At 42.9% G+C, this 23,618-nt stretch overlaps 1 protein-coding gene and 2 pseudogenes across 7 annotated transcripts in view; 1 reads left to right on the top strand and 2 right to left on the bottom strand.

The window, feature by feature from the left end:
• Positions 1-15,653, bottom strand: part of ABL2 (ABL proto-oncogene 2, non-receptor tyrosine kinase) — a 132,523-nt gene extending 116,870 nt beyond the window's left edge. For 4 of the 7 annotated variants that reach the window (XM_035279956.3, XM_035279960.3, XM_035279958.3 and 1 more), the window contains exon 1: positions 14,861-15,276. In XM_035279956.3, the coding sequence (XP_035135847.1) occupies positions 14,861-15,017 (157 nt within the window). In that variant the 5' untranslated portion in view covers positions 15,018-15,276. Of the gene's footprint in view, positions 1-14,509; positions 14,706-14,860; positions 15,277-15,424 lie in introns of those variants that run through there. The other 3 variants (XM_078356231.1, XM_078356229.1, XM_078356230.1) reach the window with 3 other exon arrangements.
• Positions 4,798-6,371, top strand: LOC100389389 (UDP-GalNAc:beta-1,3-N-acetylgalactosaminyltransferase 1-like; annotated as a pseudogene).
• Positions 15,654-22,315: 6,662 nt separating the features above from the next.
• On the bottom strand, positions 22,316-22,713 carry LOC100388060 (small ribosomal subunit protein eS12 pseudogene; annotated as a pseudogene).
• Positions 22,714-23,618: the final 905 nt, after the last annotated feature.

Genomic DNA, 23,618 nt, shown 5'->3' with positions numbered 1-23,618 from the left:
ATATTATATGTTACATTAAACTCCAGAACATTTTCTTTGACTTGTCCACATGAAGTGAAAGGTTTCTGAACACTACTTACAGAAGGCAAACCCAGGAATACAAATGGCTTGGGCCTGCCGAGCTTTAGTGTTCTGCTGGATCGAAAGTCAACAGTGGCAGAGTTCCCTATGGAGAAGCCAGCAGTCACACCACTGCAGAGCCAGCACATTTACGCTAACGAGCAAAGTGGGGAAAAAAGCCCAGTGTTGTTTTTATATTTTTAAGCAACTAAATTTAAACCCCAGATAGCATTATAATTAATGTGTGTTTATCCATGCATTTGAGTGAATTTCATTTGAAAATACTGACAAAATTTTCTAATTAGCATAATGACAACAAATTTACATACTGAAATTATGCACTCAATCCATAAGGCAATGATTGGTAACCAAGAGTTTTTGTACAAAATATCTTCACAAACATGGACACACAATTCTCTTTTTAGTTGTTTCCTAAGGATGTTCATCAACATCTATTTGATCAGCAACATTCTTCTAGATAGCAGTTCTGTCTAAATTGTAACTAAAAATTCTCTCAGAACCATCAACATAGGCAATTAGTACAGAATAAATGAATAGATTCAGAAAGTGCTCTGGAATGTTAACCTAAGTTTTTAAAAAAATTCTCCTGCTGTATTACCTGGGGGAAAAGGTCTTTATAAGCTGCATACTGCAATAAACTAAATATATCATGTAATTACATAGTTTCTTTTTTCTTTTTTTTTTTTTTTTGAGACAGTCTCGCTCTGTTGCCCAGACTGGAATGCAGTGGCACAATCTCGGCTCACTGCAAGCTCCGCATCCTGGATTCTGCCTCAGCCTCCCCAGTAGCTGCCTCAGCTTCCCCAGTGTGTGCCACACGCCCAGCTAATTTTTGTATTTTTAGTAAAGATGGGGTTTCACTATATTGACCAGGCTGACCTAGAACTCCTTGATCCTCCGGCCTCAGCCTTCCATAGTGCTGGGATTTTAGGTGTGAGCCACCTCACCTGGCTAGTTACATAGATTGTAATATAAGATCACTGGAGACCAGGCACAGTGGTTCATGCCTGTAATCCCAACACTTTGGGAGGCTGAGGTGGGCCGATCACTTGAGGTCTCTACTAAAAATACAAAAATTAGCCGGGCATGGTGGCATGTGCCTGTAATCCCAGCTACGTGGGAGGCTGAGGTAGGAGAATCACTTGAACCCAGGAGGCTGAGGTTGTAGTGAGCCAAGATTGCACCACTGCCCTCCAGCCTGGGCAAAAGAGTGAGACTCCATCTCAAAAAAAAAAAAAAAAAAAAAAATGGCCACACACAGTGGCTCACACCTGTAATTACAACACTTTGGGAGGCAAAGGCAGGCAGATAACAAGGTCAGGAATTCAAGACCATCCTGACCAACATGGTGAAATCCCAGACCTACTGAAAATAAAAAAATTAGCTGGGTGTGGTGGCACGTGTCTATAATCCCAGTACTGAGCAGGCTGAAGCAGGAGAATTGCTTGAACCTGGGAGAGGGAGGTTGCAGTGAACTGAGATCACACAAGTGCACTCCAGTCTGGGCAACAGAGTAAGACTCTGTCTCAAAAAAGAAATATTAGTAATACTAAGCCTAAAGATTAAAACAGTAGTTCAACATTGCCATGAGATTCCAAAGGGTATGGTGAATGCCTACCTCTTCTTCATTAGACCATCACATACACATACACATACACACATACACACATACATACACACACACACACACGCACACACAATCTCAGACTCAATCCACAGTCACATACTATACAAATCTAAACCTGGCCTACCACTCTGAAAACCTCATCACTAGTCAAGAGAGACAGGGTAAAAAATGCCTAAAAATCTCTGTATATATACACATACCTATGTACAAGTACATACACACATATTCCAAAAGGTAACTAGGCACCAGGATATACCAAAACTATAGAATTACAAACAGACATCCCATCTTCTTTGGTCTCTAATCTTTTCTAATTTGGACAACTAGAGTTTTACAAGTTTCAAATGAAAAAATAGATATTGAGTACTTAGAACATGCCTGGCACACAGCCCTCAATAAATGGCAATTATGTCATTACTCAATTCTTCCAGGAACTGAAGCCCAACCTGCTCAAGAATGAGTCAGCAGAACTCTACGTTTCCTACCTCCTCTTTCCCTGATAACTCCAGATTCTTTCAAAACTGTGTCTCTCGAGAGACTTCCAATGTATGAACTTTGAGAGATAAACCACCAAAAAACGGGTATAAGACTGTGGTGACTTGCATGTGGACACTACTAGGCTAGGAACAAATGAACTTCTGAACTAGTTTTGAAGAGAATTAGTACATTACATCCTGTTTTCTGACAGTCATTGAATCACCTCTGACCAAGTACTCTTTTTTTTTTTTTGAGATGGAGTCTTGCTCTGTCACCCAGGCTGGAGTACAGTGGCGCAATCTCGGCTTACTGCAACCTCCACCTCCTGGGTTTAAGCAATTCTCCTGCCTCAGCCTCCAGAGTAGCTGGGACTACAGGTGTTCACCGCCACTCCCAGCTAATTTTTGTATTTTTAGTAGAGATGGGATTTCACCATGTTAGCCAGGATGGTCTCAATCTCCTGAGCTTGTAATCTGTCTGCCTTGGCCTCCCAAAGTATTGGGATTACAGGCGTGAGCCACCATATCCAGCCAAGTACTCTTCTTAATCTCACATGACCAGGTGTTTCTCAAAGCATGGCCCCAACCAGCAGCACCAATAACACCTGAAAATTAGTCAGAAATGCAAATTCTTGAGCTCCTCTTCAGCCCTGAATCAGAAACTCTGGAGGTTGGACTCAGCAATCTGCTTTAACAAGCTCTCCATACTCAAGTTTCCCAACTGTTCTATATGATTTGAAGTAGCTACATATTTACCTAGTCCAGAAGACATGTTAACATTGAAAAGGTTCTTAAGTATTTTGAAATCTCTATATGTGTAGTGCCACACAGAGAAAAAGCCCATTTGACTCACAACTTCAAGAAGATAATCGTACTAAACAAGCTTTTTTTTTTTCTCTCAGACAGGGTCTTCCTCTGTCACTCAGGCTGGAGGAGTACAGTGGTGTGATTATGGCTCACTTCAGCCTCAACCTCCTGGGCTGAAGTGATCCTTTCACCTTAGCCTCCCAAGTAGCTGGGACTACAGGTGTGCACCACCATGCCTAGCTAGTTTTTGTATTTTTTGTAGAGACAGGGTTTCGTCATGTTGCCCAGGCTGATCTTGAACTCCTGAGCTATATCAATCCATCTGCGAAGACCTCCCAAAGTGCTGGGATTACAGGCATGAACCACCATGCCTGGCCTAAACAAGCTTTTAAGAAGGAACTTTTTACATCCAGAGGTAAAAATAACACAGGGAAGAAAAAAAAGTCTTAAAGTATGTCAGATAAAGAAGATTACAATAAAGTCATTTCAAAAAGTCATTAAATATTAACCAGCAAACAAATGTGCCAACTTAGAATGAAGTCTCTATCAACTTTAAATTTGCATTGGCCAGTGTTTCTGGTTCAAGTTCTTCGATGGAAGAAAAAGATGTCTGTAAGAACCATGCACAACATATACTGACACCCAGCCCCTAAGACAAAAACAAATGGTCTAGAGAGGCTATCACTTACCTTCCAAGGAAGGTAGACCTAAAGTGATTTCAGATTCTCCTGTGATTTCAGATCCCCAAAATTCCCTTACCTTTTCTAATAAGAATAGCTTAATAAGAAGAGAAAATAAATATAAGTGCTAAGGCAATTCTACACTTTGGCATGCCATCGCAATGATAATAGCAGTGCTTGAGTTTACAAAACATTTTCACATACAACTCATATACTCTTCACAATCAACTTGAGGTAAACGACGACAATAAAATTGATGCTTATTGAGCACCACAGTTCCTGGCACTTCCTTAAGAGTCTCACAGAATTTTATCATTTAATTCTTTCAATAACCTGTTGTGAGGTATAAACCATGTACCAATGTCAGACACAAAGCAGAATTTATATACAATTCTAACTGATATTAAAACCCACATTCTCTAAATCTCTACACTCTGGCAAGACTTGGACACAAAACCATCAGTCCCAGCTCTATCATTTAACAGTTATGTGACCTCGGGAAGTCACTTAATTTTCTAAACTCTTCATCTACGAAATGGGAAGATTAATACCTGCTTCACCTATTTTAGAGTAGTTGTAAAGGTCAAATGAGATGAAAGACATAAAAGGTCTTCAAAAGCTCTAAAAACTACAAAGATAAAGAGAGTAAAGAGGAATAAAAACATACAATGGTGGTGGGATGCTGTTTTTTCTTGTTTGGTTTTTTTCTTTTTAAAACAGGTTAAGTACCAGCTGCCTGCCCACAGTGTGTGGGGTGCAGCGGAGTGCCTTATTTAGGAGATGGTTGCATTGTCAGGAAAATCTACTACCAAGGAAGAAATCACCAAACCATGTCTTTTCTTCTGTTTTTGGAGTAGTTCACAGCAAATCTCGAGTGTTTTGACTAAAGCATGGAATACAGAAAACAATCTTTGGCTAGTGCTTTAATCTCTTCTGAAATTCTACAGGTGTGTTTTATAAGCAGTATATAGCAGGATTTTAAGCCAATCTGAAAGTCTGCTTTTTAGTAACATTATTTGATAACTACATACTGCTGAATGTTCAACTGGTGAAACTGAAGATCTTTTCACTCAAAAGGAATCAGTCAAGGAGAACTTGCAATTCGCAAGTTTCCAAGCTGCTGTGGATGGCCCTGGCTCTCCAGACTGCCCTTCACAGTAGGATATCACTGAGATCTCTCACATGGGGTCTCCTGCTGCTGCCACTCCTGACTCTCCTCCTGATGTGGTGCCTCAGCCTTCCCCACTACAATGTGACAGAATGCATAGACTGGATGTACTTTTACAAGTAAGAGCCAATTTACAGACGAGGCTTTCACTTCACACTTTGAGAGCATTCAAACTGCTCTCACCAAAATCCAATTCTGGTTATCCTAGTGACCTCACACGTCTCAGATGTGAAAGTCAGATGGGCCATTAGTTACTTGGGGTGAAAAAAAAGTCTTGATGGGGATGTGAGGTTCCTACATATTTATTAGGTCAACAGGCTAAAAGACAAACTGTTCACTATCAGAGGATTAACATCTTCTTGGCAGGGTGCAATGGCTCATGCCTGTAATCCCAGCACTTTGGGAGGCCGAGGCGAGCAGATCATGAGGTCAGAAGATTGAGACCATCCTGGCTAACACGATAAAACCCTGTCTCTACTGAAAATACAAAAAATTGGCCAGATGTGGTGGCACATACCTGTAGTCCCAGCTGCTCAGAAGGCTAAGGCAGGAGAATCATTTGAACCCTGAAGGTGGAGGTTGCAGTGAGCCAAGACTGCACCACTGCCCGAGCCCAGGCAACAAAGCGAGACTCCACCTCAAAAAAAAAAAAAAAAAAAAAGTCTTCTTTATGGTGATGTAATCCAATAAGATTTTTTAGATACATAAGATAACCTGACCTTGAAAACTGGCTGGGTACAGTGGTTCACATCTGTAGTCTCAGCACGTTGGGAGGCCAAGGCAGGTGAACTGCTTGAGGCCAGGAGTTCAAGACCAGCCTGGCCAACATGGTAAAATCTTGTCTATATTAAAAATACAAAAATTAGCTGGGCATGATAATGTGTGCCTGTAATCCCAGCTACGTGAGAGGCTGAGGCACAAGAATAACTTGAGCCCAGGAGGTGAAGGCTGCAGTGAGCCAAGAATGCACCTGTGCACTCCAGCCTGGGTGACAGAGCAAGACTCCATCTCAAACAAACAAAAACAACCTATTATGGCATTCAGGTGGGTAACTGAGTTTTGCCTCATTGCCAACTACAACATGAAGACAGACACTTATGTTTTCATCAATACTGGCAATTTACTGTAGTATCTTTTAAACCACTTAGAGAAGTTTTTCACAGGTTATCCTCTAATGGATAATTATTCCCATAAAGGATTTTACCAAAAGACCCCATATATTTCATACCAGGAGTATCCTTTCCAGGTGTTTCCTCCCTACTCTAGTGGGTTGGGTTATATAATGTCCAGAGATTTGGTGCCAAGGATACATGAAATGATTGGTCACACAAAACCCATGATGTTTATGTCAGGATGTGTTTGAATTTATTACAAGTGGACATTCATATTCCAGAAGACACAAACCTTTTCTTTTTATATAGAATCCATTCAGATATCTGTCAATCTGAATGTGTGACTGCAGCCCACGGCTTTTCTTTCAAGGAGATGATCACTTTTTAGCATATCTGCTAAGGAACATCACATGCCATTAACTTCACATTCTATGAAAAGCCTAGAAGGACAGGATATTTTGCGGAAAAAGTGAAAGTTCATACCATGAAAAATTATTGGGAAGATGAGTGTGCCAGCTTACACTTAACTGGAACTCTTTTTTTTTTTTTTTTTTTAAGACCAAGTCTCGCTCTGTCCCCCAGGCTGGAGTGCAGTGGTGCGATCTCCACTCACTGCAACCTCCACTTCCTGGGTTCAAGTGATTCTCCTGCCTCAACCTCCTGATTAGCTGGGATTACAGGCACCCACTACCATGCCCAGCTAATTATTTTTTTTTTTTTCGAGAAGGAGTCTCGCACTGTTGCCAAGCTGGAGTGCAGTGACACAATCTTGGCTCACTGCAACCTCTGCCTCAGCCTCCTGAGTAGCTAGGACTACAGGCATGCACCACCACAGCCAGCTAATTTTTGTGTTTTTAGTATAGATGGGGTTTCAGCATGTTGGCCAGGATCTCCTGACCTCATGATCTGCCTACTTAAGCCTCCCAAAGTACTGATAGGCGTGAGCCTTCCAAACTGCTCACAAGTGTGAGCCACCACACTCAGCCTGAAACTCATGAAGAACCCACAGACTGGTTACACCTTATAATCTATTGTGACAAAAATCAAAGATGATATACAGAGGAACTGAATACCTTTAAAACAACAACAAAATGCGAAGTGGCTCACACCTGTAATGCCAGCACTATGGGAGGCCCAGGCGGGCAGATATCATTTGAGGCCAGGAGTTCCAGACAAGCCTGACCAACATGGTGAAGACCCATCTCTACTAAAATACAAAAATTAGCCAGTCGTGGTAGCAGGTGCCTGTAATCCTAGCTACCCACGAGGCTGAGGCAGAGGTTGCAGTGAGCCAAGATCTTGCCACTGCACTCCAGGCTGGGAGACAAAACAAGACTCCCTCTCAAAAACAAACAAACAAAAAGTCTAGATGCAGAGCCTCAGGCCTGCAATCCCGGCATTTTGGGAGAATCGCTTGAATCCAAGAAATCAAGACCAGCCTGGGCAGTACAGCAAGACTCCATCTCTACAGAAAAGTTTAAATATCAGCCAGGTGTGGTGGCACCCACCTACAGTCCCAGCTACCCAGGAGGCTGAGTCAGGGATGGCTTCAGCCAAGAGTTGGAGACTGCAGTGAGCTATCATCATGCCAGAGCACTCCAGCCTGGGCAATAGAGCAAGACCCTGTCTCAAAGGAAAAAAAAAAAAACTCCAAGTAAATAAACTATTGAGTAAAGCAGGCTAAAGACCCTTAAGGAGAAACTTCAGACTTCATCACTTTACTTGGAATTTTACTGCCAAGTGGGCTGTGATAACAGAATCTGTAACACAACTTATTTTATCACTTTGCTGAAAATAAGGACCTCATTAACACATCTATAACTTATACAGATTTAGAGGTTAATAAAAATCTAATAGCTGACTTATTTTTAAAGGTTTAGTCTGCAGGACTGGAGCACAAAAAAAAAAGGAAAATAAATAAAATTTTTTTAAAGCTTAGTTCTTCTATTAAGTCATCATAATTAAAATTCCTTTGCAACAGCCTTCCTGTCCTTTCCATAGTATCATTTTCAACCTGAGGTGCCGACAGCCTTCATTCTGCAAAATTAAAACATGGGCTGGGAGTGGTAGCTCACACCTGTAATCCCAGCACTTTGGGAGGCTGAGGCAGGTGGATCACCTGAGATCAGGAGTTCGAAACCAGCCTGAACAATACGGTGAAACCCCATCTCGAAAGAGAAAGGGGAAGGGGAAGAAGGGAAGGGGAAGAAGGGAAGGGGAAGGGGAAGGGGAAGAAGGGAAGGGGAAGGGGAAGGGGAAGGGGAAGGGGAAGGGGAAGGGGAAGGAAAGGAAAGAAAGAAAAGAAAGAAAAAAAGACTAAAACATGAACTACTGGTCAGGCGTGGTGGCTCACACCTGTAATCCCAGGACTTTGGGAAACCAAGGCAGGCAGATCACTTGAGCCCAAGAGTTCAAAACCAGCATGGACAACATGGCAAAATTCTGTCTCAAAAAAAAAAATAGAAAGGCATGGTGGCATGTACCTGCAGTCCCAGGTATGTAGGAAGCTGAGAGGTGGGAGGATCACTTAAGCCTGGGAGGTCAAGGCTGCAGTGAGCCATGATCTTGCCACTGCACTCCAGCCTGGGCAACAGAGACACTGCCTCACAAAAACAGGAAACAAAAAAAGCTCTACAGATCCAAAATAAAGGAAATTTTTTCTTATTCCAAACTTCATAATTTTTATTTTTTCTATTATATATATATACATACATATATATATATTTTTTTTTTTGGAGGTTGCAGTGACGTGATTTTGGCTTACTGCAAACCTCCACCTCCTAGGTTCAAGTGTGTCTCAGCCTCCTGAGTAGCAGGGATTACAAGCTCCCACAACCACACCCAGCTAATTTTTTTTTTTATTTGAGATGAAGTCTTGCTCTGTCGCCAGCCTGGAGTGCAGTGGCGCAATCTCGGCTCACTGCAATCTCCGCCTCCCAGGTTCAAGCCATTCTCCTGCCTCAGCCTCCTGAGTAGCTGGGATAACAGGTGCATACCACCACACCCAGCTAATTTTTGTATTTTTAGTAGAGACAGGGTTTCACCATGTTGGCCAGGATGGTCTCCATCGCCTGACCTCGTGATCCGCAAGCCCTGGCCTCCCAAAATCCTGGGATTACAGGCATGAGCCACCATGCCCAGCCTAATTTTTGTGTTTTAGTAGAGAAGAGGTTTCACCATGTTGGTCAGGCCGATCTTGAACTCCTGAACTCGTGATCCACCCACCTTGGCCTCCTAAAGTGCTGGGATTACAGGCATGAGCCATCATATCCAGACCAAAGGTTAATTTTTTTTTTTTTTTTAAGATGAAGTCTTGCTCTGTCTCCCAGACTGGAGTGAAGTGGTGCAATCTCTACCTCCTGGGCTCAAGCAATTCTCCTGCCTCCGCCTCCTGAGTAGCTGGGATTACAGATGCCCAGCACCACACCTGGATAATTTTTCTATTTTTTCTTTTTTAGTAGAGATAGAGTTTCACTAAGTTGGCCAGGCTAGTCTCGACCTCCGGACCTCAGGTAATCTGCCCACTTGGGCCTCCCAAAGTGCTGCGAGTAACAGGTTTGAGCCACCACACCCGGCCTAAGATTAATTTTTAACAGAATTTTTTTTAAATGAGAGAGGGAAGCTGAAGTAAAATCATGTTGAAAGGTATGTGAGATATTTAAAAGACAAGTAAGTATTCAACCCTAAAATATTAGTCACAAAACATCACCTCACCAAAAAGGTTCAATAGCAGAGCTTGCCTGTTACAGTGGCTCACACCTATCTATAATCCCAGCATTTTGGGAGGCCAAGGCAGGGGATTATTTGAGCCTAGGAGTTTGAGCCCAGCCTGAGCAACATAGTGTGACCTCCAACTCTACCAAAAAAAAAAAAAAAAAATTACCCAGGTATGGTGGTGTGTGCCTGTAGTCCTGGAGTTTAAGGCTGCAGTGATCTACTATCGCAGCACTGCAGTCCAGCCTGGGTGGGGGAGCAAGACCTTTCTCTAAAATAAAACATAAAAGTATTAAAAAAAAAAAATAGAGCTCAGAAGAGTCACATAGTACTCACTCTTTTTTTTTTGAGACGGAGTTTTGCTGTTGTTACCCAGACTGGAGTGCAATGGCACAATCTCGGCTCACCGCATCCTCCACCTCCTGGGTTCAAGCAATTCTCCTGCCTCAGCCTCCCGAGTAGCTGGGACTACAGACGCGCACCACCATGCCCAGCTAATTTTTGTATTTTTAGTAGAGACGGGGTTTCACCTTGTTGACGAGGATGGTCTCAATCTCTTGACCTCATGATCCACCCGCCTCGGCCTCCCAAAATGGTGGGATTATAGGCGTGAGCCACCGCGCCCAGCCATACTCACTCCTTTCATACCAAAAATGGTTCTATTATTTTTGTTCCTTCTAAATTACATTCACAAAAATCACTTCTGGCAAGGCAAATTACTATCGCAGCTTACCAACATATTAAAAACGAAAAATGACCATTTTAGCCAAAAAAAAAAGAAAAGCCCTAGACTGATAAACTACTTCCATAATGTATAAACCTTTTTGCTGATTAACTAAATGCAGTATGTGACTTACATTAAAACTTACGTTTAAACCTAAGAGACTAACAGACCTAACATTCACATATGAAATTATGTGCCAATACCTCAATATTGCAAACTCAAGACAGTAATTTGTACACTAGATTCAAGCATCTAGATTTACCATGTAAATGTTAAATGATACATCCACTGAGAAGCTTCTGAATCTAATTCATTCATTCATTCAATTCAGAATCTATCCCATTTTTAAGTAGCATCCTCAACTAGGGGCAATTCTGGCCCCCAGGAGATTTAACAATGTATGGAGACATTTTTATTTGTAACAAGTAAGGAGCAAAAAGAGGGTGCTACTGGTATCCAGTGGGTAGAGCCCAGGGACGCTGCTAAACACCCTACAACACACAGGACAGCCCCCGGTAACACAGGATCAACCAGCCCAAAATGTCAACACCACCAAGGTTAAGCAACTATGATCTACAGAAAAAAGTTTTTAAACCCATCTGTCTAAAAAACAGTACTCGCTTCACCTTTGTTTCCTATCTTATTTGCTAATTCCTCTCTTTTCATACTAGTATTTGGCAAATAAACTTGCCCTATTCCCGTTTTTTAAAATCAGCTTCTATCTTCCAAACTTGTCAACAGAATCAGCATTATTCCAGTTAGCCAGCTTCAAAATCCTGCTGTCATCTTCGAATTATCCCTATTTTTAATATTAACAGTAGTATTAGTAATGGCAGCAGCTAGCACACGTTTAGGTCATACTATGTGCCCGGCACTTTTATTTAATATTAGGTATTATTATTATTACTGAGACAGAGTTTTGCTGTTGTTGCCCAATCTGGAGTGCAATAGCGTAATCTCGGCTCGCTGCAACCTCCGACTCCTGAGTTCAAGCAATTCTCCTTCCTCAGCCTCCCCAGTAGCTGGGATTACAGGCATGTGCCACCACACCCAGTTAATTTTGTATTTTTAGTAGAGATGGGGTTTCTCCACGTTGGTCAGGCTGGTCTCAAACTACTGACCTCAGGTAATCCACCCACCTCAGCCTCCCAAACTGCTGGGATTACAGGTGTGAGCCACCAAGCCGGCAATACTAGGTATTATTATCATCACCACTTAACAAATGAAGAGTCCAAGGCACAGAAATGTTAAATAACTTGCCCCAGGTCACAAAGTTCATAAGCAGCCTAGCAAGGTTTCAAATCCAGGAAAAATGAGTCATTCCCTTAACAAATACTCCAAAGTGATCTCTCTTCTTTCATCATCTATCAAATCATAAAGCCCTATAAGTCCCAAAGGGCAGGGAGTCTGTTATGTTTACAGCAACATCCCCGAAACCCAGTACATAATAGGTGCTCAAAAAAACCCCTTGTTTGTTGAATGAATGAAAGGCCCCTTAAGAGGAAATTACTCCTCCTATTTGCACTGCCACCACTCAAGGCCAGTTTTTACTGAAAAACCAGTGCAAACAGGAGGAGTAATTTCAAGAATTTAAATCAAGAACTTCGATTTAAAATAGCCAATCAAGTAAACGAATATAAACTTCTCTGCCAAATTTTTCCATAACCCAGTCCCATCCAGCCTACCAAAATTTTCTTTCTACTGCATCTTAATTAGAATTATAAAATCTTAAACCCAAAAAGTATTTTAGAGATCATCTAGGTCAACCTCCTCACTTTACAGATAAAGAAACCCAAAAATGGTGACTAAAATCACCCAGCCAGGTGGAGCCAGAAACAGAACTGGACTCTTCCAATTTTTGCCATGGAATCTTTTTTTTTCCAACTCATAATGATGCTTCATTTCTGACAGATGTCTCCTCACTATCCTATCAACAAATTATGTCTATTCCCATTGTACCTGCTCAAGTTGTTTCTCCTGCCCAGCCTGTTCTCTTTTTCCCTTTCCATAGATCCAGATCCTCAAAATGTCTTCCTATTCCATTCTTCATGACTTCTTCTTTCTTGGAAAACCTTATATACTAAGTAAGATAGTAGAGGAAGAGGTTCAACATTGTCTACTAGGCCAAGTTTAATGCATAGTAACACTTCCCACAAAGTGAAGCTTACTTGAATGATTTCTTTCCTGTAAACTATTAATCCATTCTTCCCTCTTATGCTCTAGGAAGTGATTTTTAATAAAGATTAACTCACCTATCACCTTCATATAGCATTCATATGTACCTGAAAGAGACACTCAAGCACGTATTTAAAAGTAGACATATGGCCAGGTGTGGTGGCTCATGCCTGTAATTCCAGCACTTTGGGAGGCCGACAAGAGTGGATCACGAGGTCAGGCATTCGAGACCTGCCTGGCCAACATAGTGAAACCCCATCTCTACTAAAAATACAAAAAATTAGCCAGTGTGGTGGTGGGCACCCGTAATCCCAGCTACTCAGAGGCTCAGGCAAGAGAATCGCTTGAATCTGGGAGGCTGAGGTTACAGTGAACCCAGATTGTGTCACTGCGCTCCAGCCAGGCAACAGTGTGAAACTCCATTTCAAAAAAAAAAAAAAAATAGTAGACATGTAAAATTTAATGGTCCAGAATCACCTGTATCTCCTCCGTTAAGAAACAACTCAGCTTATTCACAAAGTCCAACCCAGAACTGACACAACGCACCCAAATAGCCAGACATCTTTGGGTTCCTCTCTTTCTTTGCACAATACCATCTATCACTACTTCTTCCAAAACTCCATCTCTAATGAATAGTTACTTCAGGCTTCTTTTTCTTCCTCCACTTTCCTAAATTGTGTGGTACAGAACACCCTCTTTCATCCTGTTTTCTGTATGCATCTCCAGTGAAACTCCGGTTTGCTACCTCTCACCCACTTTCAACTATCCAGTCCTTTCTATAGAATTCACATCCGTATCTTCTGCCCCTGTCTGGGCTTAGGGTATCTTAACACCTTTGAGACTGATTTTGCTTTTTTTCCCTTCTCTATTCTTCCTTCACCTAGAAAAGTGGTCTCAAAAGTAGCATGAACAGACCGCTGAGGAAGTGCAAAAGGATCCACTGAGCTGCAGAAAAAAGAAGTTAGAACGCTAATTATATTCATTTTTTCATCTTGTTTCTTAAATTCTATTTCTGTGTATGTTTACAAACTGCTTAACACAATAGTACAGTAGTACATGTATATAATAAATATAAATGATTAAAACGTCTAATTTGTGTATATAATTTTTACGCATAAGCATGTTTAACAAGAGTTGGGGCCAGACGCGGTGGCTCACGCCTCTAATCCTAGCACTTTGGGAGGCTGAGGCAGGCAGATCACCTGAGGTCAGGAGTTTGAGACCACCCTGGCCAACATGGCAAAACCCCATCTCTACTGAAAATACAAAAATTAGCCAGGTGTGGTGGTGCGCGCCTGCATTCCCAGGAAGCCTGAGGCAGGATAATCACTTGAACTCCGGAGGCAGAGGTTGCAGTGGGCCGAGATCTCGCCATTGCACTCCATCCTGGGAACCAAAACGAGACTCTGCCCCACCCCACACCCCCCAAAAAAAGTCTGGAGACAACTATTCTAAAAATACATCAAAAATGAGACCAAAATAATAGGTTCCAGACTACATGGAGCATACATACATGTATGCATGTATATGGGCACGCGGGCACATGCACACGCACACACAGTACAAAGGAAAACTTGTTCATATCCTGACTGAAGTACTAACCATGTCCACCAACCTCCAGACCCTGCCAGCAATCTCAGAATTGTGTGTCCGACTCAGAAGCATAGTAGAGAGGCTTTGGCAAAACCTTTCGTTTCTAGTAAAAACTAAATACAAAACAAAACAAATCACAAAAGCGTGTCAAAAGTGAAAAGATGCTACCTTCATCTTTCCTACAGAAAGGCATTTCAGGGCACTGTCCACAGTTCACTATCCTGACACTGCTCTTCACCTGACTTAAACATATACCTTATACGCCACAATCTCCTGAAATTCAGTTCCCATTTCCCAATCCCTTAGGATACAACTCATGCCCTCTTCACGAACAACCGGTTTATGCTCCCACCTCTGGGACTGGGCTCACACCGCCCTTCATCCTTCCTTCCCCTGAAGCTGCCATTCACTCTCCTTCTCCAGCCGCACAGTCCCGTCTCAGAGTAGAGGACAGACTATCCAGGGTCCCCAAGCCCACTTCTCTTTCCTTCTCCGTCGCCGGGAGCTGCCAGCCCGGCTGAAGACGCGAGGGGGGAGGGGTGTGACTCGCCTCCCAGGACTGGACCAGATGGCAGCGGATTCCGCCCCCACTCTCAGGCACCTTCCACCCCCCGAACCCCAGGGCAGCTCGTCCGCCAGCCACCCTGCCCAGACCCCACCCCCGGCCTCCCGCTCGCCCTCACGCCGGCTCCCGGACACTCACCATGCTGGGTGAAGATATTGAAGCCGGTCTCTGTGGTGCGCCCCGCCGGGTCCCGCCTGCGGCTGGAGGGCCTGGCAGCACTGCTGCCCCGGAACCCGCGGGGCTGAGGCTGCTGGAGCCCGGGAGCCTCCCCGACGCGGCCCACCTGCTGCCCCATCCCTGCGCTCGCGTACTCCCGCGCCCCTGTCGACCCCTGGTCACATTCCTCCTCGGCTCCGGCCTCGGGCTCCTGGCGCTGCTCCGGCCTCTCCCTCCCAGCCCAGGCCCTGGCACTGAGCGGCTGGGCCGCTGGCGGCTCCGCACCCGGACTCTTCACCGCAGCAGCCGCGCTGCCTCCAGGCGACTCACAGATTCTCCTTTTCCCTCCTCCTCCCGCCGCTCCGCGCCCCCAACGCCGCCGCCGCCATCTTTAAACCACCGAGCGCTGGGAAAGCGTGGGACAGAGCGTCTCCCGCCCCCCGCCCGCCAGTCACCTCCGCCTCTGGGAAGGAGGGCTTCCCGGCTGCCGCCCCGCCCCGCCCCGCCGCCCCCTCCTCCTCGCAGGGTGGGTCCCCCAGTGCCCACCTCATTTGCCGGCCACCGCTGCTTCAAGTCTTTCGTCCTCCGCGTCCCGTAGCCGCACCTCGGCATCCCACCCCTCAAACCGCCTTAGCCGACCCCCTCCCGCGTTCCGCTCCGCACGCTACCGCCTTTGGGGTGGGTCGGTCTCCGGCCTTCCGCGTCCCACCTCCACCTGTCAAATCAGTGAGTCGAGGGCTGAGTGCCCCCGCGTGCACAGCTCAGGTGCAGGCACAGTTGGGGGCAGAGAAGCACGAGGCATTTATTTGGTCCTTCCCATCCAGTTGAGGATCTCTAAAATGCCCAGGTGGATCCCTTTTAAACACCCTTGTCAGCAGCAGGCCTACCGTCAAAATTAAAACGGTATAAAATTCACGAGAAAAGAGTAAAATGCTACCTTATTTGATTTTAATTTTTGGAAATTATTTCATGATGTTAAATCGTACTCGCCTGATTGTGTGTCTTCTACAGTCTCATTGGGGACGTAATTGTAGCCCTATTCCTCATATTATATTACCATGAATTCCTCTTGAACTCCTTTACCGTCTCACCACATGTGTGTTTGTTTCCCTTACAATGCCTGACAGTAAATTTAATCATCCCACTGGCCTGCTTTATACACTGTGAACGTGGTCAAGTCTTCTTTTGATGACAAAGGAGAAAAAATGTATATCTCTGACCCTTTTTATGAGTCAGAACTTATTTATTTTACCTTATGTTGTCTAATGAGAGTGAATGAGCCAGAAGGGTTTTATGCATACATATATACTACTGTATACAGTTGACTCGCCATCCCCCTCTCCCACTGTGCTTTCTTGCATCTCTCTCTCGCTCTCCTTTTTTTATTTTTTTTTTTTAGGACAGAGTCTTGCTCTGTCGCCAGGCTGGAGTGCAGTGGCGCCATCTCAGCGCACTGCAACCTCCGCCTCCCGGGATCAAGCCATTCTCCTGCCTCAGCCTCCTGAGTAGCTGGGATTACAGGCGTGCACCATCACGCCTGGCTAATTTTGTATTTTTTAGTAGAGATGGGGTTTCACCGTGTTAGCCAGGATGGTCTCGATGTCCTGCCCTCGTGATCTGCCAGCCTCGGCCTCCCAAAGTGCTGGGATTACAGGTGTAAGCCACGGCGTCCAGCCACTTTCTTGCATCTTAATGTTAATTCAGTTTATTTTTAATTCTCAAAAAGCTTGATTATTCTCCTGTTATTCTTTTTTTTTTTCTTTCTTTCTTTTTTTTTTTTTTTTAATAGAGACGGAGTTGCTCTCTGTTGGCCAGGCTGGTTTTGAACCTCAGACCCCAGGTGATCGGCCCGCCTCAGTCTCCCAAAGTGCTGGGATTACAGGCCTGAGCCACCACGCCCGGCCTTTCCTGTTATTCTTTTGGTTTCCCAATTTGCTTTATAAAAAGTATTGGCTAATGGAGGTACCATACTGAAATTTTGCTTAAATTAGACAGGATGGGAGACATTGCAAAGAAGGAACAAAGCAATCAACCACTGGAGAGGTAGGGTTGGGAGAAGAGGTGGATGTAGCTCTCCTTTGCATATCTATCCTGAATCAACTTGACCTTAGATGAACCATCCACTGATGTAGATATCCTCTATTATAAAAGCACTATAAAATTATTCCATTGCCATCCAGGGTGTGGCCAGAAATAACTGAAATTACCTCCAAAATGGAAACGGAAACACTATGCGTAAACACTGGATAAAATATGAATTTTCCGTTTTGATTAAAGCCCCTGTGGTTTAAAATACCTTTTTTATTCTTCTAATTCCCAGTGTTTGCAACTACTGAAAAAAATTCATTCACAAGTGATAAAAATGTCACAGAGCCAGAATTGAGTTTATTGTTTGATTTTTATTATGAGAGAAAATTTTTATTTGGGAATAATGGTTTGGTTTCTCTAATTCATGCATGCTGTATAAAAATAGATGAATATATGGGTTGAACATCTCAAATCAGAAAAATCCAAAATGCTACAAAATTCGAAATTTTTTGAGCACCAACATGATGCCAGAGGTGGAACATTTCACATGTAAGTACTTAACATAAACTTTGTTTCATACACAAAAATTTTAAATTATTGTATTAAATTACATTCAAGCTATGAGTGTAAAGGTGTATATGAAACATAAAAAAAAATGTCACATCTACCACCTCAAGTTATGAATTAAAGGAGGAAAAAAGAGCCAGGCACAGTGGCTCACACCTGTAATCCTAGCACTTTGGGAGGCTAAGGTGGGTGGATCACCTGAGGTCAGGAGTTCAAGACCAACCTGGCCATCGTGGTGAAACCCCATCTTTAAATAAAAGAAGAAGAAAGAAGGAAGAAGAAAGAGGAAGAAGAAGAAGAAGAAGGAGAAGAAAGAAGAAGAGGAAGAGGGAGGAGGAGAAGGAGGAGAGAGAGAGAGTAAAAACAAAAAAGAGGGAAAAAAAGAAAGAGTGGCCGGGCGCGGTGGCTTACACCTATAATCCCAGCACTTTGGGAGGCCAAGGCAGGTGGATCACGAGGTCAAGAGATCGAGACTATCCTGGTCAACAAGGTGAAACCCCGTCTCTACTAAAAATACAAAAATTAGCTGGGCATGGTGGTACACACCTGTAGTCCCAGCTACTTGGGAGGCTGAGGCAGGAGAATTGCTTGAACCCAGGAGGCAGAAGTTGCGGTGAGCTGAGATCGTGCCATTGCACTCCAGTCTGGGTAACAACAGTGAAGCTCTGTCTCAAAAAATGAAAAAAATATATAAATGAATTTTGTATTTAGACTTGTGTCCCATCCCCAAGATATCTCATTATGTCTATGTAAATATTCCCAAATCTGAAACAGTTGTGGTCTGAACATTTCTGATAAGAGTTGCTCAGCCTGTAGTAGAGTGCAGGGACTCTGAAACCAGACTGCTTGGGTTCATAACTTGGCCCTGATACTTATAAACTATTTGATCTGGGCAAAGTACATAACCTTTTTGTGTCTCAGTACATTATCTGTAAACTGATGATGATAACAAATAGTTATCTACCTTATAGGAATGTTGTGAAAATTAAATTAGTTTAAAATATATATATATATATATATATATATATATATATATATACTTAAAACCGTATTTGGCATATAACTGGTGTCATATATGTATATACTATTAATACAAAAAATATAATGTTTTTAGGTTTTACAAGCCTAACTTTTTCAAATAATATATATATATATATATATATATATATATATATATATACTTAGATCATGGGATAAATTATGAAGTATTTAGGTGAGCCCCCTCTACCTGCCACCCTTCATATAACTAAAAACAAAAATGCCAGCCAACCAATAAAAATACGTGGAATCATATAATCCCTGTATTCGTCATTCCTGCCTGGTTAACATCAGCTAAGTGTACGTGAACCATTACATAATACCTTTGTTTTACATATGAAGATTTCCTCTACCATTGATTCTTAAGATCCTATATAGACTTAAGCAAATATCATGTAAGTGGAGACTTCGTTTACTTCAATTATCTTTTCAATGATTTCTACTCTTTCATTTTCAAAGTGAAAAAAGAACTTTCAGAATAGGGGGAGTGGGGAAATAGACTAGAGAGACTTAGTTAATTAGGTACAGGAAACTATTTCACCTCAATATAACCAAGCCAAAGTGACTTGCCTGAGAATTACCTGAGGTTCATTACCATTAGCAGCAGTTACTGTCACAAATCAACATCTAAAATAATCCCAAATTGTTCTGTCTCATACTGAATTGAGGGTAGCTGAGAGCTCCAGGCAGGGGCAGAAAAATCAGGGAAAGAAAGTAGCAGGGATGGTGCACATAGCGCAGGGACAACCTTAGGTGAGCAATGGCCAGGAGCTGACATAAAAGATCACACATATCACCAACAACAACAAGGCACACTGAAGACAGATAGTCTTCATCCTCATCATCCATATTATAGGAGCAATACTACTCTTTACAGAAGGAAGGAGCTTGTGAGTAATGCCTCACTAATTCCTGACTTCACTGGTCTGCATTTCTAGGCTACTGCCATATTTTTCATAGTTTTTACAGTGTCTCTCATCTCTACCTTTTCTCTTCATCTGCATGAACAGCATTATTTAAGACACAGTGTTAGCTTAGGCTGAGGTCATCTCTGTGCTAGTTTCTTCTGCTACTAGCTGTTTCTTCCTAGAGATTCCTCATCTTTGGCATCAAGCAACTCACTCAACAGAAACTACTTCCTCATTGCTTTGACCACACTTTCCCTCTCCTTCATTATGTACAAAGTCTAAGTCTAAAATTTTCACCTAATGGGCCGGGCGTAGTGGCTCACATCTGTAATCCCAGCACTTTGGGAGGCCAACGTGGGCGGATCACTTGAAGTCAGGAGTTCAAGACCAGCCATGCCAGTACGGTGAAACCCTGTCTCTACAAAAAATGCAAAAACTAGCCAGGCATGGTGGCACATGCCTGCAATCCCAGCTATTCGGGAGGCTGAGGCAGGAGAATCACTTGAGCCCGGGAGGTGGAAGTTGCAGTGAGCTGAGACTGCGCCACTGCACCCCTGTCTGGGCAACAGAGCAAGTCTGTCTCAAAAAAATAAAATAAAATAAACATTTCACCTAATGTTTCAAAGTTATTTTCCAGGATAGCCTGGATCATAATCGCCTAATGTTTTCCATCTCCTGTTCCTCCAACTTCCACCCATCCTATGGCAGGCATACATGCTTTATCCAATTAGCCTATTTCTTAGATGTATCCCATTTAGCTATGACTTTAGCAATCATTCTCCCTAGTATAAGTCTTGGGTGACTCCCCTTATTGGATTCTACTGTCCCCTTCAGGATTCTATTCAGATCCTGCCTCCTTGATAAGAGAACCTCAGACTTATTAATACAGACCTAACAGTTTCTTTGGACTCTACTCAGTACAGACCTCAAACAACCACAGCTGGTGATAATTCTTTCATTATAAAATTCTCTTACCTTCCTCTACATCCCTCAAATATGTTTTGTTTTGACACATGACTCAGTGTCATAGAGTTGGAAAGAGACTTAGAGGTCATCTAGGCTAATCTGGAATCCACTCTTCCGTAATTCCAGTGAGGGTATCCATTTCTTTCAAAGGGTTCTAATTATTAAAACATTCTTCCTAAAGATAAACTAAAAAATGTTCCTCTGAAACTTCCACCCGTTTCACCCCAGTTCTACTTCTACTGTGTAACTAAACAGAACAAATCTAATATTTATTCTATATGAAGTCCTTCACGTATTTGAAAGCTATCATGTTTCCCCAAATCTTTCATTTTACTGCATATATGCATATGTTTGGATAGTTATGTTTATCTATCTATATTTATCTAATGGGCTGAAAATGTTTACATAAATAAACTGAGACAGAAACATTCTATTGTAATTTTATGTATAGCAGTTTTCTTTTTTTTTTTCTTTTTCCTTGAGATGGAGTCTCACTCTGTTGCCCAGGCTGGAGTGCAGTGGCATGATCTCAGCTCACTGCAACCTCCACCTCCCGGGTTCAACCAATTCTCCTGCCTTGGCCTCTTGAATAGCTGGGATTACAGGTACACCCGGCTAATTTTTGTATTTTTTAGTAGAGACAGGTTTCACCATATTGGCCACACTGGTCTCGAACTCCTGACCTCTAGATCTGCCCACCTCGGCCTCCCCCTGTACAGGATTACAGATGTAGCCAGCATTTTTCTTAAATTGTTTATGTATGCAGTTCTTTGGACTTTGTTTATGTGGTTTGTCTCTGCGTTGTTGTATTAAATCTTTAAAGACCTATAGAGTGCCAAGTACATTTCCATTTACAGATCGACAGTTTAAAAGTCTTTTTGGTTGAGATAGGAGGAGTTAGAAGATTCTTATCTGGCTGGCAGAGTTAGTCTTTGAAAGTAGGGAGACAGATTAAATGACCTCTTGTTCCCAATCATACACCCGAGAGTGTATTATTCAATATTTCTTTGATTTAAAAAAACTTATAAATTATTAAGGGACTATTTCAAACAATTGGCCAAGTGCCGTATAAATGTTACCAGTAGCCATAATATCTATTCATTTAAAATTAATAAATTAGTACTCATTTCCCTTTCAAAGGTAATAATGAAATAGCTGACTAAACAATCTATTTAACATGTAGCCTATCACTAACCGTAGTGTAGTGGGCCTGGGCCTAGTTTATTATTTATGTGAAATGGGTTGTTTGAATTCTCTTTTGCTGCATAACAAAACACCCCACAAAACCTAGCGGCTTAAAACAGCAGTGATTTATTACTTCTTGTAATTCTATGGATTGGCTGGACGGTTCTGCTGATCTCACCTTGGTTCATGTTACAGCATTGGCTGAGCTAGCAGGTACATGATGACAGGATGCACACGTCTGGCTGTGGGTGCTGCTGCCAGTTGGAGTGCCTCAGTTCTCCTCCCTAAGACCCTTATGATCTCAACTGTGTCTCCCAACACAAAATTTAAATACTGAAGTCCTAACCTGCAGTACTTCAGAATGTGACTGTATTTGGGGATAGGGTCTTTAAAGAAGTGACCAAGTTAAAATTAGGGTGCTCCCTAATTCAATAGGACTGGTGTCCTTATAAGAAGTGGAAATCTGGGTACAGACACACACAGCAGGAAGACTTGTGAAGACACAGGGAGAAGGTAGCCATCTACAAACCCAGGAGAGGTCTCAGGAGAAACCAACCTTGGACTTCCAGCTTCCAGAACTGTGACAAAATAAATTTCTGTTGTTTAAGTCACCCAGTCTGTGTTACTTTGTTATGGCAGCCCTAGCAAATTACTACAACCAAATTATCAAAAGATAGAAAACTGAGATTTCTAATGTTCTATTTTATTTTATTATTATTATTTTGGGAGCCAAAGATTGATTGCTTTATTTCTTGCATTTGAAGGACTCTTCGATGACATCCTTGGCCTGAGACTCCTTGCCTAATCCTTAACTACCACCCAACTGCAACCACCACTTTACAGATTTTCCCCTCTCTATCAGTTTTACAGAGGCCGACCCATTCCCGTAGTTTCTTGTTGTCATCAACCTTAATTAGGTTGATCTGGTGTTCAGCCCAAAGGGCCTCCACCAACTTGACATACATAGGCTCGTCACAGTTGGATGCAGACGCACAAAGATGGGCTTGGCACTTGTCTAAGACTTTAGCAGCTTCGTGAATTCCACGTGCTGGGCCCTCGTGGATGAGGGCGGTCTTCAGCACCTCTTGTAAAGCAGTATTAACGCCCATAACACCTCCAAGCAGCAATGCCTCCCTCGTCCATGTCGGCAGGTTACAGGTGAAGCTGGTTTTGAACGCACCCAAGCCTCTGCCTCCTCACGACTCGGCGGCGGCAGAGACAGAGTATTTGATTCTTATTATTATTTAAGACAGAATCTTGCTCTGTGGTGCAGCTGGGGCACAGTGGCACCGTATCAGCTCACTGAAACCTCCGCCTCCCAAGTTCAAGTGATTTTCCTACCTTAGCATACTGAGTAGCTGGGATTACAGGTGCCAACCGCTATGCCATGCTAATCTTTTTGTATTTTTAGTAGAGATGGGGTTTCACCATGTGGGCCAGGCTGGTCTCAAACTCCTGGCTTCAAGTGATCCCCCTGCCTCTGCCTCCCAAAGTGCTGGGATTACAGGCACGAGCCACTGTGCCCAGCATATTTAATTCATATTTAATGAGCACTCTGTGTATACCAGGTGCTATACTAGTTACTGGGGATATGCTGGTGAATAAAACCAACCCGCTTCTACTCTAGTGAGGAAGACAGCCATCAAACAAGTAATTACAAAAACGTGTACTAAGTGTTGATGATGGGGGGATGGCGAATAAGGGATTGCTACGGAAACACATAACCATTTGAAGGTGAGGTAATTGAGGAGATGTGGAACTTCTCCCAGGGGCAGGCAAAGGAGAAGAGGTAAGTTAAGAGACAAGGAGGAGTTAGCTCAGCAAAATGAGAAAAGCACCACATTTTAGGGAACATTGAGAAACAAATTTAGCTTGCTCTTTTTTGCAGAAAACAGAGCCACAAGAGATGCACTTATGAAGTGGAGAGGAACAAGGGTCCTGAGGAAGGTCTGGAAAACTGTCTAGAAGGAGAACACAGGAAATTGTCTGCAGCTGCTTCATCTGCTCTTGGCAGCTTTCTAGATAGCTCAATACAAAGTTTGGTGGTT

The sequence above is a fragment of the Callithrix jacchus genome, chromosome 18, assembly GCF_049354715.1.
Source record: "Callithrix jacchus isolate 240 chromosome 18, calJac240_pri, whole genome shotgun sequence".
NCBI lineage: Eukaryota > Metazoa > Chordata > Mammalia > Primates > Cebidae > Callithrix > Callithrix jacchus.
This window is presented reverse-complemented; position numbering and strand designations above follow the sequence as displayed.